General features: G+C 37.6%; 1 protein-coding gene across 7 annotated transcripts in view; it reads right to left on the bottom strand.

The window, feature by feature from the left end:
* The window catches only part of LOC103503334 (uncharacterized), a 30,729-nt gene extending 17,377 nt beyond the window's left edge, over window positions 1–13,352 (bottom strand). For 3 of the 7 annotated variants that reach the window (XR_001764714.2, XR_001764715.2, XR_007823767.1), the window contains exons 1-6: window positions 12,855–13,342; window positions 12,233–12,375; window positions 11,883–11,938; window positions 11,258–11,793; window positions 10,315–10,395; window positions 9,325–9,387 (exon numbers count right to left, since the gene is read on the bottom strand). Coding sequence is in view for 2 of the 7 variants with exons in the window: in XM_051090404.1 (XP_050946361.1) it covers window positions 9,325–9,387; window positions 10,315–10,395; window positions 11,258–11,793; window positions 11,883–11,938; window positions 12,233–12,375; window positions 12,855–12,908 (933 nt within the window). In the remaining 5 variants the exon portion in view is untranslated. Of the gene's footprint in view, window positions 1–9,324; window positions 9,388–10,314; window positions 10,396–11,257; window positions 11,794–11,882; window positions 11,939–12,232; window positions 12,376–12,854 lie in introns of all 7 variants that reach the window. The other 4 variants (XM_051090404.1, XM_051090405.1, XR_007823766.1 and 1 more) reach the window with 4 other exon arrangements.
* Between the last annotated feature and the right edge of the window lie 4,061 nt (window positions 13,353–17,413).

Here is a 17,413-nt window from a genome sequence, read left to right as displayed (position 1 = left end):
AGCTGATAACAGAGACAAATGTGACCTCGGTAGACAAAAGCAAATACAAGAAGCTTGAGATGCCGATGTTTCTGGGAGAAAATACAGGAGCATTTTTTTTAGATTAACAATCTACCTGAAGCTGAGAAAGTAAAAGTGGCGGTAGTAAGTTTTGGCCAGGATGAAATGGACTGGTATTGCTGGAGTCACAATAGAAAGAAAGTAGAATCATGGAAGGATCTTAAGGGCCGAATGTTTGAATTTTTTCAGGACTCGGGACAAAAAAGCCTAGGGGCAAGACTAATATGAATCCAACAAGAAGGTTCATACAACAATTATGTGAAGAAGTTTGTGACCTATTCAGCCCCGTTACCATATATGGCAGAGAGTGTACTGGTAGACGCCTTTGTGACTGGGTTGGAACCATCATTACAAGCTGAAGTTATCAGCAGGCACCCCCAAACTCTGGAGGAGTGCACGAAAGAAGCACAACTAGTAAATGACAGAAACTTAGCCTTGAAATTGGCTAGAATGGAACTGGGACTGGCAGAACTGGAAGAGGAGGGTCGTCAACAGGCAGAAAGATAGTGGAAAATGAGAGAGTAGTACAACGCAAGACTAATTTCCAGATGAAACAAATTACTATACCCATTAAGGGCAATTACAAAAGGAGAGAACCGCCTATCAAGAGATTGTCTGATGCAGAATTTAGAGCAAGGTTGGACCGAGGACTTTGTTTTCGGTGTAATGGCAAGTACTCTCCAGGACACCATTGCAAAACCAAGGAAAAAAGAGAATTGATGTTCTTTATTTTGAATGAAGAAGAAGAGGCCGAGGAAGAGCATAGCAAGGACGAAAAAGAAGAGAGAACTGTGGAGCTAAAGAACTTGGAAATCATAGAGGGCACTGAAATTGAACTGAAGACCATGACAGGTCTAACATCAAAGGGTATCATGAAGCTCAAAGGCTAGGTGAGAGATAAGGATATTGTTATGTTGATTGATAGTGGCGCGACCCACAACTTCATCTACCAGTCCTTAGCGGAAGAATTGAAAATGAGGCTGGAACAAGATACTCATTTTGGGGTTACTATTGGGGACGGGACCGGTGTAAAGGAAAAGGAGTCTGCAGAAGGGTAGAATTGAAGCTAAAGGAGATCATAGCGGATTTTTTGGCAGTTGAGCTGGGGACGGTAGATGCGGTGCTAGGAATGCAATGGTTGGATACAATAGGAACCATGAGGATTCATTGGCCTTCTCTGACGATGACTTTTTGGAATGATGGCAGACAGATTGTTCCTAAGGGAGATCCCTCCCTCATTAGAGCCGAGCGTTCGTTGAAAACTATAGAGAAAACGTGGGAAGTTGACGACCAGGGATTCTTGTTGGAATGGACAAACTTGGAAATGACAGCAGAGGACGATTATGAGAAAGACCAGGAAATGAGAGGTGACGAAGCAGACATACCTATGATCAGATTTTTATTACAAAAATATGCCGATATCTTTGAGACACCAAAAGGCCTACCTCCCAAAAGAGAAATCGATCATCGTATCTTGACATTGCCCGAACAAAGACCAATTAACGTGAGACCATATAGGTATGGGCATGTACAGAAAGAAGAGATTGAAAAACTAGTAGCTGAAATGCTACAAACTGGGGTCATTCGGCCTAGTCGCAACCCTTATTCAAGCCCTGTTTTATTGATGAAAAAGAAAGATGGAGGATGGCGATTTTATGTGGATTACCGAAAGTTGAATCAAGCCACAATCTCCGACAAATTTCCCATTTCGGTGACTTGAAGAATTATTAGATGAACTACATGGAGCTTCCATGTTCTCGAAGCTAGACCTCAAAATCGGAGTATCATCAAATCAGAATGATGAACATCGAAAAAACGGCTTTTCACACACATGAAGGCCAATACAAGTTTCTTGTAATGCCATTTGGCCTAACTAACGCCCCAGCAACCTTCCAATCCCTGATGAACCAAGTTTTTAAACCTTTTCTGAGACGTGTTAGTATTTTTTGACGACATTTTAGTCTACATCAATGATATATGTGAGCATGAGAAACACCTAAGGATGGTCTTCGCGGTTCTAAGGGATAACCAACTCTACGCAAATAGGAAGAATGTGTTTTTGCACACTCTCAGATTCAATACTTGGGACACCAAATATCAAAGAAGGGGGTCGAAGCTGATGAAGAAAAGATTGGAAGCATGGTCAGTTGGCCGCGTCCATCAGATGTGTTGGGATTAAGAGGTTTCTTAGGGTTGACCGGATATTACAAAATATTTGTTAAGGTTATGGCGAAATTGTTGCGCCCCTCACTAAACTTTTACAGAAGAATGATTTTAAATGGGAGGATGACGCTGAGACAGCATTTGAAAAACTGAAGATAGCAATGACCACTATACCCGTGTTAGCTTTACCCGATTGGAATCTGCCTTTCACAATAGAAACGGATGCATCAGGAAGTGGATTTGGAGCTGTGTTATCCCAAGATGGGCATCCCATAGCTTTTTTCAATCAGAAATTATCACAGAGAGCTCAAGTTAAATCTATATAGGAAAAGGAATTAATGGTTGTCGTGCTATCGGTACAGAAATGGCATCACTACTTATTGGGAAGAAAATTCACCATCATTTCTTATCAGAAGGCTCTAAAATTTCTGTTAGAGCAAAGAGAAGAGCAGCCACAGTTTCAGAAATGGTTGACCAAGCTTCTCGGGTACGATTTTGAAATCTTATATCAACCGGAGTTTGTTAAATAAGGCTACAGATGCTCTCTCATGAGTAGAAACAACGGCAGAGCTCAATGTGATTACAACCACTGGAATTGTGGACATAGACACAGTGAGTAAAGAAGTGGAAAAAGATGAACTCCAGCAAATTATCGAGAAGCTAAAGAAGGAACCGGAGGAAGGGGGTAAATTCGAGTGGAAGAATGGCAGAGTGTTGTACAAAGGAAGATTGGTGTTGCCACAAACTTCGTCCCTCATTCCCCAATTGCTACACACCTTCCATGATTCTGTTTTGGTAGGTCACTCAGGTTCTTACGAACATACAAGAGAATGAGTGGGGAACTCCATTGGAAGGGTATGAAGAGTGATGTTAAAAAACATGTAGAGCAATGCGAGATATGCCAGAGAAATAAGTATGAAGCCACTAAGCCAGCCGGGGTTCTACAACCTCTGCCCGTTCCAGACAAAATACTAGAAGATTGGACCATGGATTTCATCGAGGGGCTACCTGAGGAAGGGGGAGTTAATGTAATCATGGTGATGGTCGATAGTTTAACTAAATATGCATACTTCATCACTCTCAGCGAAACAAGTGGCAACAACTTTCATTGATAAGGTGGTAAGGAGGCATGGAATTCCTAAATCCATCATTTCAGATAAGGATAAAATCTTCCTTAGCAATTTTTGGAAAGAACTTTTTGCAACCATGGGAACCATTTTGAAAAGAAGCACGGCATTTCATCCACAGATTGATGGACAAACCGAAAGAGTAACCAATGCCTGGAAACTTACTTGAGCTGTTTTTGTAATGAGCAGCCGCACAAAAACCACTCCGTTTGAAGCTATCTATGGTCACACACCACCTCCCCTGCTATCTTATGGAGACCGAAAAACTCTTAACAATGAGGTAGAATCAATTTTGAAAGCACGTGACCTAGCTATTAATGCTTTAAAGGAGAACTTATTTGTAGCTCAAAATCGGATGAAGAAAATGGCCAACCTCAAAAGAAAAGAACTCAAGTTGAGGGTGGGAGAAGAAGTGTACCTCAAACTGAGGCCCTATCGACAACGCTCACTGGCTAGAAAAAGATCTAAAAAGTTGGCACCAAGGTTCTATGGACCGTACAAGATAATTGACGAAATATGGGCAGTAGCTTATAGATTGAAACTTCCCCCTGAAGCGGCCATCCACAATGTTTTTCATATATCTCAATTGAAACCAAAATTGGGTAACCAGCAGGTAGTTCAACACCAACACCCTATGCTAACTGAAGACTTTGAGTTACAATTATGGCCGGAAACTGTCCTAGGCATTCGTTGGAGCAAGGAATTAGGAGCAAATGAATGGTTGATCAAATGGCATGGATTACCGGAAAGTGAAGCTACCTGGGAATCCGTTTATCAAATGAACCAGTAGTTCCCTTCTTTTCACCTTGAGGACAAGGTGAATGTGGAACCGAGGGGTATTGTGAGGCCCCCCATATTACATACATATAAAAGAAGGGGTAGAATGGTAAACAAACATAACAACAATGATGAAGAAATGAAAAAGGAGTGATCGTGCACTGTGAGACCCACGAGAGAGAATGTTGGAAGGCCTATATATAGCATCTTATTGGGATTGGGATAGGTAGGTTATATTTAGGTATTTCTTGAGTAGGGCGACTGCTATAGCCGAGGGCATACCCTAGTTGTAGGGTGCAAGGGTGGTATGTTTTTTATTGCTTCGATATTGTTCTTTTCCTTCTTGTTAAGTCTTATGAATGTATCCATTTGGCATTATAAATATATAAGTACAGAGTGCTGCCTCTGTTTTTTGCCATTAGAGTTGGGTAAAATAGTTCTTACTTGTTAGTAACCTAACAGATTATTCCTTAGTAAGTTATCCAGGGGACATGATTGGTAGGTAGAACGATGTCATGAAGGATGGGTTCAAGAAGCTCAGTAGAAGCCAAAGGAATGAAGAGAATTGGTTAGTTAGCCTCTTCACTCACTTACTCCCAAGGACCATAAGAAAGAAGGGTTTGTCCTCAAAGAAAGTGACATCCATGGACACAAAATACTTTCGAGATGGAGGATGCTAACACTTATAACTTTTTTGGTGCAGAGGTGCCCCACAAAAATACATGACTAAACACGAGGAGCAAACTTAGTATGGTTAGGGACATTGCTTTGAACGAAGGCAGTGCACCCGAACACACGGAAAGGCACACTGGGAACGAGCTATGTTGTAGGGTAGAACTCCTTAAGACATCAAGGGTGCAAGATGACATTCTATTGATAAGATGAGCAATAGTGAGGATTGCATCCCCCATAAGTAGAAGGGAAGAGAAGTAGACAGCATAAAGAGCGAGCAACCTCAAGGAGGTGACAGTTTTTTTCGTTCAGCCACCACGTTCGATTGAGGAGTATAGGCACAAGAAGTTTGGTGGATAATCCCTTTAGAGGACAAAAATTCATGAAAGGTATTATTCAATGACTCACAACCATTATCATTGCACAAAATAGCAACTTTGGCGTTGAACTATGTCTTAATGGTTGTGTAAAATTGTTGAAACATTGATGAGACCTCAAATTTATCAGTAAGGAGAAAGATTCATGTGAGACAGATATGATCATCAATAAAGGTCACAAACCAACGTTTCCTCGAAGCGATGGTGATCCACAATGGCTCCTAAATATCACTATGAATGAGGGTAAAAGACTGGGTAGGCCTATAAAACTGGGACAAACGAGACTATGTTGTTTTGCACGAATACACATCACAAGACAAAGAAGTGACATCCACTTTAGAAAACAAATGAGGAAATAGATATTTATATGTTTAAAATTTGGGTGGCCAAGACGGAAGTGCCATCCTTGGTTATCTTACTAATAAAGAGTAAATTGTAAGATATCTTAGGCACATATAGCACATTCTGTAAAGTGAGACTCTCAAAAGGACCTATCTGTAATTCTAGTTTTTTCATTTCCAGGACAGGAAAGATTTGAAATAAAATGTCTGGTGGATCCAGTTAAATGGTTGGACCCATCTGTAATTCTAATTTTTTCATTTCTAGGACAAAAAATATTTGAAATAAAATGTCGAAAGGATCCAGTTAAATGGTTTGTAGCACCTGAAACAAGTATCCAAGGTTTCTTCCCATCGATGGAGATAAACCCCCATTTGTACAATAGATCCAAGAGAAGAAGTATCAAGATCACCTTGATTCCTTGCAAGGGTTGAGGTGTGAAGTTCCGGCAAATTCACTCCTAAACACCCTTACCACAATTGTGCTTGTCATTTGGCGAACGTTTCTTACCATTTGGCGGTTGACCATGTAACTTCCAACAGTTGTCTTTCTATGCCAAGGTTTCTTGCAATGTTTACACAATAGGATAAGCTTCCCATTTTGTAGTTCGTTGTCAGAACTAGAGGACTTCGGCCTGGGGGCTGCAGAATCAGTAGCATGAACAATCTCAATGTCTATTGCACTTGTGCGATCTTCCTCTAGAGAAACCTTAGAACGCACCTCCACAAAGGTAATCCCAGATAATCTCTCGACATAAATCCATCTCTTGCCAAATCAAAAACAATTTGTTAATATGAAGTAATATCCATTGTCCCCTGCTTGCACTCGTGAATCTGCTTATGCGAAGTATAGAGGCGACATGCATTATGCCTCTTTGTGTACAACTTCTTAACTATATCCCATATGTCTCGAGCGATAGCGGCATACAACAAAGGTTTCCCAATTTGAGGTTTCATACTGCTAATTAACATAGACCCAAGAAGAGAGTCCTCTCCTTTCCAAATTCGCTCTTGAGGTTTCCTAGTCTAGGTATCGGTACCTCTCCTGTTGGGTACTCAAATTTGTGAAGCCCCTCAAGGGCCATCTTAATGGATTGAGACCCCAAGAAATAAATTTGGCCATTCAATTTCTCCCCTTCAATTACTCCTATGGAATTTACTATGAAGCCAGATAAATAACTTGTAGCAGTTAAGGTAGGGAAACAGGTTAACGAGTTCTCCGAATACATTGGTAAGACTGAAGGAGGGGCAGAATTTGTGGAGTTTGTGGAAGCACCTAGTGCTGCCCCAAGAGCAGCAATTTATTGTTGAAAACTTGTCTGAAGATTAGCCAACTATTGTTGAACCATTATCGAAGATAAACCAACTCAACCTTGATGTTCATAACTAGGCGACACATGATGAGCAAACCCCGGTTGCTAAGAGAAGCTTGTTGCCGCAACAAGGAATTTACCTATATGATAGGAAAACGACTCACTAATCTTGTTTTCACGGTGTATGTTTCAGCTAGGGTTTTCATCAAAGGGTTGTGGCGGCACTAAAGTTGAATGGATATGCAAATATGGAAGGTAACGATCAACAGCAGCGGCAATATAAACAGCGGGAAAAACGAAGGCCGCGACAGTGGTCGGCAAAGGTTGTGGCTCAAGCAGGGCCAACTAAGGTTATCTTGCACCGGTTGGTTTTCGCAAATGGCGACTAAGGTTTCATCAGCAAGCTCCAATACCATATTGAAAAGAAGAAGAAGACAAACACAAGGTATACTTGGAAAACCCTAGTTCAGGGAGAAAAAACCATGATAGAAGCCTCTCTAATTATTTTCTAATAATCCAAAGAACACAAGGGGAAAGAATATATATATAGGCATCAACAAGCCCTAACAAATAAGGAAATAAAACTAGGATAGAGTAAATTACAAAAATAACCTTGAGGCTATAAACAATCAACTGACCCTTATTTCCAACATATTTCCGACAAGTACTTATCTGTCATAATATTTTGAAACACTTGCAAGTATACATTTGTCTTTTTTTTTTTTTTTTTTTTTCCTATCCTTTAAGCATTAAGCATTCAACTTGAAATCAAGCTTAGGTCTCAAGGGTGCTCTTTCTTGTGCATATCTTAGGTGTTATTTCACAACAAGAAATCAAGCTTAGGTCTCTACTTCTACTTGGCTTGCAAAGTAAGCATAGGATTAGCAAGGAAGTGAACACAAAAACCTACAAAGACTTAACACAAGGGTTCGAAGCCTTGAAAAACCTAACCAAACACCATCTCCCAGAAAGCCAAATTCATCTCATAAACTCAGAGAGGTCAATGGCACATTGGCACTTCAAGCATGAAAGAAGAAGAATTGAAGCAAACTAATTGTACAATCAATACAGAGAATATCAACCTAATAATTTGAATGTTTTTGCGGGATAGAGAAAAATTCAAGACCCAATACGATTCTAAGAAGAGGAAACTGCGATGGGAGGGAAGAAAGAGGCTTAGGAGGAATCAAACTCAAAATTGCCAAGTTCATTTCTGACTAGTTTTTGGATTGGGAAAGAGTTGAATTTGTCTTTACTAGAAATAACATTAGTTATGATAAGGAAGTTATTGGCCATTAAACGTTTCAAAGATTATGAAACTAAGAGGTGAGACAAAATAATGTGAAGTAGAAGGTTCAATGAAGGTCCTGTAGAGTCATGGCTTGAACTCAAAGAGCTCATGAGAAAAAGGTTTGTGCCTAAACTCAATCAAAGAGAAGCATCCTTCTTACGACACTAAGGATCTCCTTCAGATAGCCATCAAAATTCAGATCAAGAACTCAAAGCACAAAATCTTCTCCTAAAACTACTTTACCTTGGAAAGAAAAGAATTCCACTAGCAAGTCCAAGTTTAAATCTAAAGTTGCTAGTCAAAAACCTCACAAACTCACAACTATGAAGCATGTAATCCAATTCTTCCCCCACCTTCTAACCAAGAATACAAAATAATGGACCACCTGACAAAGGAAACTTTCTCAAAAGCTGATTCATAGGATTCACTCGACCGAGTAAAATTTTTCAAGTGAAGCTTCAAAATCTTAATCCTCCACAAAGCATCAAAGATAGTTTGACTAGTAGGAGCGGTTCCAAAAGATACCAAAAGAAGATTTACAAGTAGTCCCTCTAAAGGGTCAAGACTCCACACATGAACGTCCCTTCTCTCAAGCATAAAATTGAACTCTCCTATCGAACACAAAAGAGAAATAAGTTCAATAACTTCCATCATTACCCTATTGGTCAACAAATGACGGACACCAAACGAAATGAAACCACTTGAAGCTAACCACTAGAAAGGGTAAAGAAGAAAAGAAGAAGAAAATCGAAAAGACAAAACTTGTGAGAAGTCAAAGGAAAAATGCAAATTAGTCTTAGTCTTTTAAGAAAAACATCACTTTGGGAAGAATGAACTTCTAGTCTTCCCAAGAAGCTAAATGTTGCATCAGCAGCAACGTCAGTGTTCAGCATTGCACACAACCTTTTGGCTTTCTTTTTTTTTTTTTTCTGAATTTCTACTACGGTCAATGGTTTGAGCCCTTATTGGGCTTGCCAACCAACCTTGACCAACATATACCTTTAAACTGACTGACAGAAATCAATTCAACTAGTTTGAGCCAATAGGCTCGGTTTTTCAATCTGTGATGCTCACTCCTAGAAATCCACTTCAATCAACAAAAACTTTAAGATCAAATAAACCCTAGATATAAGATGAAGAACACGAACAACAGACATACAATAGAAACCCAAGATATAAGATGAGGAACATGAAAAACAGACATACCATAGGTATTCCAAGCTCTTTGAGATCATTCTCCCCCATTTGCTTCAAGGCAGTCATATCAACCTGCATCATAAATCCAATAAACCAGAGATTTGCAGGAAGATATAGTATAGTATACCATTGAAAACATTTAGAGTCAACAAATATGAAGATTTGAACTTCAACTAACAAAACTTTGATTAAAAAAAATATATCATACATATGACGGTGACAACAAAAATCTGAGGCTAAATTCACAGATCAAAAACTTTATAAACGACTCAACCATGCATATATTGAAAACCTCTTTACTTTTATGAAAGCCATTGTAAACATCTTGAGAAGAGAGAGTGTATGAGAGTGTTCCAAACAGTGAAACTATTGTTGATGAAGAAGAAGAAATAACTGAAACACATCTTTGAGACATCAGTGGGAGAGGATCAATCTTCTTTCGAAAGGGACAGAGTATTTTACATAAATTGGATTGTGATGCGATAGGATAGATAATTTGTAAAGGGAGTTCTGTATTAAATTAACCAGATAAGAAAGAGGAAAATAAAAAATTCATATATTTCTCGAGTCCTGAGTCTTGCTCTAAAGCCGGTCAAAAATCACAAACAAAAAGCAATGGTGAAAATAACCTAGGGAAGTAAGCATTTAAGTTTCAGTGCAGCCAACTCCTTGACATAGAAATTTTCAGGAAACGTTTTTCAGTAATCACAGCAACTCAAATTCTAACATAGAAAGCTTGCTGTCAAAGTACAAAAGTAATTTGTAATTTTGTATGATAGACATCAGGTCATAGTAGAACATTTTACAGGTAAAATATCCTCATCTTGTGATTCATGATGCTACATTCCACATAAAAAAGAAGAAAACAACTGTGGCACCAAAGTTACAAGATATAACTGAAAAATTAAGATAGAAATTGATATGTGTGTTAGAATGAAGCAAACCCTATGACATGTGTAGCTCAAGAAAATTTTCAACAAAAAGCAAATTTTAACATACTTCCTCGGCCTTAAAAAGAATGGAATATTTTCCCAATCCTAGAGACTGCAACAAGCCATCTATAGTTTGAAGTTCGTCGCCCTGTAAATAACAATAACGAGTTAATAGAAAACAGGAAAGCTTAATGTTAAACACTTTATCTGTTAACTTTGGGAACTAAAATAAAATAGGAAAGTACTTCCAGTGAGCAGTCCAACAAAGTTAAAATATATCTTTCTTTCAATAAACCATTATTTCACCAGAAAGATTAATAAAATCCAGTACAAGCAGAACTCCATGAAAAGGAAGGAAAAATTAATAGTATCAGGTATTTCACTGCCTATAATGCATACACAACTAAGATTAGGAAAACCGGATAATAGCATTTATTCCTTTGAAAGGTTACTCATTGATAAGTTATTTGTCATTTTTAAATTCGCTAACTAAATATCCGTAGGGAGTCAATGATTCAAACCATACAGAAGATAGAACGTACTAAATTGATGCCAATGTGGGTACTTGCATCCTTGCATACAACACCCACTTAACAAGGAAAAATACCACGAGTTAAGAAGTTGGCCTTGAACATAATACAACTTGAGCTAAAGCTCCAGACAACTGTTGCACCATATTACACCTTGAGCTTTAAAAACACTGTACAGTCATCAAACTACTGAAATCTAACTCTAGTAAATACAATTTGCTTCTCAAAAACAATTCAGAAGTTTAATAATAAGTTAAATAATATATTTTATGGAAGTTATGTTAAACTTTCTTATAAAATGAACAGCCTACAATGACATACAACAACTAAAGTAGTTACAATGTACAATACAACTCAATGTCAATAAAAATATGCAGAAGCTACTTCAAATCAGGTACGGAAAAATCAAGTTACAGAAAAGACAAAACCAAAAAGCCATAAGATTTTAATAATGGTAAGAAGAATAAAAGTAAATCATACGGGATAGAGAGTTTTGTGTGCAATGCCACTTGGGGGAGGATGTAATGGTACAACCGGTGCCACAGGCTTTGCAGATGTAGGGGGCAATAGAGAGTTCGTCACATACGTTGCAGTACTAACAGAACCTGAAGCATTGTGAACATCTTTGGCTACATACCCCACTGATCTTGCATTCTCAAATGACAGGTTAGCTGGCCTTCTCTGAAGTTTCTCATCATCTCTTTGTAGAGAGTAGTGCCTCGACGATTCTACAATTCTAGCAGGTGATCTTTGTCTCAAATTATCCATGGTCCATGGGGAATAAGAACTGCCTAACGAGTCCTTCTGAGGTAAGTCATCTGCACTTCTGGTTGTAGGGGTTCGGCGTAAGATATTTGTATTGTGCAATGGTGGATTACGATGTCGTATAGGAGCTTGATCTGCCTTAGGTAGCTTCTCCCGAAGATCTAAACACTTCTTATTATCGCTTTGAGCACGTCTGAATGCACCTTTTTGCAAAAGTTTATACCGAAGGTCGTCTTTACCAATATGTGGCACTGATTTAATAAACAAAAGAAAAATCAAGGGTGTATTAGACCGTCATTAACATGAAGAAGAACAAAAATGAACTGATTATGTTCAATACCATCCAACCCGCCATTAGAACTCCAATTTGACATCCCATCATCTCCTCGCAATCTGCTAAGAAAATAATACACATAAATTTTAAATGGGAGCCAAAAAAAAATGAAGATAATAGATGGAACAAGAAAATAGAACCAAAAGAAATTAATCCATACTCCAAAAACTAAAGATGTCATATAAATTGCTTGCCCAAAATTTCTGTTAATCACCAACAATTTAAAGCATTGTGCAATTAATATATTTTTTTCAAATGAAATTAACGTCCTTTTTTCAAGCATCCATTCAAAATACACCAGAATTCTAAGTTAACTTAAGGCAGCAGATAAAAAGTAAAAGGAAAGAACAAAATACCGTTTGTTATTGAGTTGGCTTCCATAAAACAGATCACAATCAGAGCTACTTCCCAACCTATCTCTTACAGACCGCTTAGTTCCAGATACAGGCCAAGAATCAGAGACGGAAACATCAGTCCCTGGGCCGGCCTTTTTTACTACCTACAATGTGATAGATAAAGGTATTTATGGATACAAAATATGACCAGAAAAACGACTTTCAAAAACATAGATAAAGGTATGTACGGAAACAAAGTATGACCAGAAAAACGACATTCAACAACGTTTCCGGATTCAATCAGCATGAAAAGAGTAATTAGTACAAATGAGATGGGGCATTTGAACCATAGACCTCTTGGTCCTCTACACATACTGATGCCACTTGAGCTGAGCTTCTAGGCACGGAAAGGAATAATTAGAAAAACAAAAAAAATTTCTTTCTATTCTGCGCCCGACTTCTCGGTAACAAAAGTATGCAATAAAACTTATACAGATGACTCTTATGAAGCAATAAACGAGAATCACGTTCATGTTCCATTAAGAGAAACCATTCCCAGCAAAAACTGAAACAACATATCTCAACTGTGAACACGACCAACCAAATGATAACCGAAGAACAGTCAAACAAAGTGACAGCCAACCTGTCCGCTACGGCCGAGTGTAATGGTAACTCTACCCCTTGAAGCTGCTGACATGTTGAAATCAGAAACCCCAGGAGAAAAATATGCCCTTATGCTGTCAAGAACTCGCTAATTCGTTGAAGCGCATGGCCGATGCGCAAGTACAGAATCCCTAAACTGAACAAGACGAATTGGCAGAAGAATAGCAGAATACCTGTTTTGAAAGCTCCCAAATCTCGGAAGAAAATCTAGACCCCCCAAAGACCCTAGCAGGAAAAATGTTGGCTCACATAGACATGGGAACACAGTGCGATGGCTTCGGATCGAAATGAAAATACGAATAAGAGAGAGAGTGGGGTTAGGATCGAATTGGATGGTTGAATAGGAACACCCAACAAGAGCGCTGGCGAATACCTCCCAAATTGTACTGAAGATGGCTTTAACGGAATGAAAAGTGAGGACGACGAAGAAGAAAGCAAAGGGAAATTGAATTTTGTTTAAGGGAGAGAAAAAAAAGAAAAAGGAAATTGAAAGGGGATTTTTTGAAAAATATATAAAAAAGACCAAAATATGAAAGCTCTATGTAATAATTTTGAAAACAAAAAATTCCAAGCCCACAATAAAAAAATACTAAAAATTTCGTGATTAATTGACCATACATGTACATAATTTTTCTTTTAAACGATCATGATACGCGATTGTGTAGGAAATTATACACGATCATGTAGGACATTATACACAATCGCGTAGTTTTTTTACGATGGAAAAAATACTTCAAACCTAAGCAAGAGAGATGAGCTATAAGAAAGAAAGAGAAGATGAAGAAAGAAAGAAAAAGAACATGAATAAAAATAGAAGAAATAAAATCTGAGAGAGGAGCCCAACAAATATGGGAGGTAGATGAATAAATCACAAAGAAAAGAAAGAGAAGTGACAAATAGTTCGCAATATCAATGGCAAATCTGGAATTTATAAAAAATTTCTACCGAATTCATGGGCTTTTTTATTTTGTTATATGGGCCGTAAATATTTTTATGTTTTGTTATATTTAAATTTACTAACTGAAAATTATAATACTTCTCTCATCTTAAGCTTATTCTCTTATTAACTTAAAAGATAATTTACATAAATGTAACAAAACCTAAAAATATTTACGATTTGTGTAACAAAAAATAAAAATCCATGAAGTCATCATTCTATTTTCATAAATTCCAGATTTACCCTTGAATGTTGTTGATGATTTGTCACTTCTCTCTTCTTCTTCTTCTTTGCGATTTATTATTATTATTTTTTTTTTTTTTGTGATTTCTTCATTTCCTCTTCCAAATTTTTTCTTCTATTTTTAAATGATTTGTTCTTCCGTTTAAATCTTCTTTTTCATCTTCATCATTTTCAGTCAAATTCTTTGAAGCTATTTCACGATTGTTTCAATATTTTTCATCTTCCTCATATTCGAGAATATCAAGATCGTTTAAATATTGTATTAAATTATCAACACGATCATTTACAATGGTCAATATGATTGTTTAAATTTGAAGCCTTTTTCTCATCATTTAAAAAGAACTACATGATTGTGTATGTTGATTTAAACGATCGTGTACTATAGTTAACACGATCGTTTATCATGGTTAACACATCATTAGATTTGAAGTTTTTAATGATCATTTATATTGGACTACATAATCGTTTACCATAATCAATACGATCATTTTCCATGGTCAAACACGATTGTTTAAATTTGAAGACTTTTTTTCCATCGTTAAAAAAGAACTACATGATCATGTATCATGATCTAAACGATTGTATATCATTCGTTGAGACTGTAGTACACACGATTGTTTAAAAGAAGATTGCTCACTCGCGCGTATGACTGTTTAATTGCGTGTTGACTAGTATATTTCTAGTATTTCCTAGTATGGGCCTATGGACTTTTTTCGTTTTAAAAATTGTTCTATACAATGTGATATTTTACCGGTTTGTTATATTTTTTAAAAAATCCCTAATTTAAAAATATTTCTCTCATCTTTGTTTTTCTTGTCAATGTCCAATTCTGAAGCTTTTCAGAGGAAACTGTCTAAAACGTGCCTTGGCTTGAGTGTTTCTTCTTGGCCTATCTCAACGGAGCTCAACTGTGAGGCCATGATCCAGAAAGGGAGTCCTATTGAGAAGAGCTTTGCCAAGGAAGGAAAGTTTGACGAACTATAGAAGAGAGATGTCTCGCGATGAGAGATGCGAATGGAGAAAGAAGGATGCAAAAAAAAGGATTGTAAGCCCATGTGCTATCGTGTTAAAGAAAGCAGTGTGATGAGATTTAGTTTGGTGAGGGAAAAGCATGCGACAAAAGCTAAAGGTTAGGCGTAGTGATGTAATGAAAAATGTATGCACCTAAGTCTAGTCATGATAAGGTAGACGTACCATTGAAAAGACAGACGTTTGAATAAATGATTGGACAACTCACTAAGGTGAATTTAATGTTCGGTGGCTTCTCGAGATGAGAGTCTAATGATGAGAAGTTTAGCTTTCCAAGGAGATAAGGTTAACGTCTCAAGGAAAGTGTATATTTGTAATTGACGTTGGACTTACGTGTTGAGTTCAGGTTGGCTGCATAGCACGGTGAAATAAGTAAGTGACACGTGTAAAGCATGAAAATAATACATGGATGTGAAAGGTCATTATAAATAGGACCAAAGACCGAAATAAAATGGTGCATAAGATATTACCATTCTGATAATTCATCAAAAGGGAGTTCCAAGAGTGGAACGGCAAAGAAAAAGATGAAAGCAAGAAGGAAGGATTGGAGTCTTCAATGTTGTGAGTGATCCTTTAAATAAATGGTTGTTTATGAATAATTTTTACAAACAAATGATTGCTTTGAACAATCTTTTTAAATAAGATTACTATTGCGAATGTTTCTCACTCGTATACCTATTTTGCAGTAAATGGTTTACAAATGTAAGATGAATATCCTTGTGAATGACTTTCATGAAAATTTCAAACTGTTATATTATGTTCCTTACATTGTTTTATTCTTCCGTAATCTTGCGATCTAAATAGTATTGTGTTGATGTGTCATTTTGTATTATAGAACTAACATTTGTTATGATACTGATAATGTATTGTGTGGTGATGAGATCTATCATGAAATGTGAGTGGATATCCCAGGAAACTCATAAGACACTGGTTGAGATGTGTCCTAGGTTTAGGCGAGGAGAGAATTCCAGGTCGATGACGTAAGAAATGATTTGTGAAATTATAGTGGATATCCTAGGAAATTCATAAGACACTGGTTGCTATGTGTCCCAGGTCTAGGCGAGGGGAGAATCCCAAGCCCATGAGGTGTGAAATGATTTGTGAGACACTGGTGGAAATCCTAGGAAACTCGTGAGACATTGATTGAGATGTGTCCCAGGTCCAAGCAAGGGGAGAATCTCAGGTTCCAGTGACAAGCAGTGATTGCGCTACGACGTCATTCATATGGAACCCTTTGAGATGTCTATGGTTGTGTCGAAGCGATGAAAGTCGTGATTGTGAATTGATGAGTTTATATATGTATACGTATATGCATGTTTGTGTTTTGGTATTGATGTTACTCATCAATACTAATTTGTTGTATTCCTAAAAAAGATATTTCCTAAACTTATACTCACTAAGTCTTTGATTTAGTTTTAAGTTTCCCTCTCTCCAGGTTGTTAGGCATTGAAGCCAAGTAAGGGATGGGAGTCAGGCGTAAAAGCCAAGTAAGTAAGAAGAAAGACGATAGTTGTGTAGAGTTGTGCGACATGCAAGTCGTCTCATCCTATCTCACGTTTAAGGAATTGGTTGGAAAGTACATCGCTCCTTAATGTCGAAGGCTCAGTTTAGAAGGAAGGCAAGTGCTACACCTAGGATGGTGAGGCCAGGTCAGAGAAAAAAAGAGCCAAAGAACTGAGCTAGGAAAAGAAAGCCTGAAGCTTGTCCTTGAGCTGGATTGGTTGGGCGATCGAGGAGAATGATGAAAGAAAGGCTTTACACCTCTAAGTACCTCGTCTCAAGAAACAACATTAGGCGGTGGACTAGAAATCAACTTTAGTTTTATGTTCCACAAGAAAAAGAAAAGGAATGTAATTTGTAACGCATAAACCTTATTAAGGTGTTAAATTAATAAAAAGTAGTTATGTATTTTGCTGTGCTATTATTATTTCTTGAGATCATTGCCTAGGAGTTAAGGTTGAGTTGTGTTGTGTAACCGTACTAGGTGACGGAGTAAAGTTCAAAAGTTATAAATTTCTATTGCAATAAGAAAGTCTAAGTTCGAGGCAAAGACTCCGCAAAAGGACAAGTTAAGTAAGATGTTCCGCTTACTAGTTGTTTAACGTGTCATCTCGTAGAGAGGTGCATAATGAGTGCCTAAGCAACACTCTCCCATCTGGTTGCAAGGAGTGGCATTTGGGGCAGGGTGTGACATCAACATTTCAAATTCCAAATAGATGCCAATGTGTAAGTACCAAAATACGTTTTTTTACCGAAGCCTTCATCTTCACTTTTTTGACAACATGTGCTTATTTCGACCGAGTTTCAACTTATTTACTCTGGCTGAGATT

Source organism: Cucumis melo, chromosome 9 (genome assembly GCF_025177605.1).
Source record: "Cucumis melo cultivar AY chromosome 9, USDA_Cmelo_AY_1.0, whole genome shotgun sequence".
Classification (NCBI taxonomy): Eukaryota; Viridiplantae; Streptophyta; class Magnoliopsida; order Cucurbitales; family Cucurbitaceae; genus Cucumis; species Cucumis melo.
The sequence above is the reverse complement of the archived record's forward strand: the minus strand, read 5'-3'. Positions and strand labels throughout refer to the sequence as shown.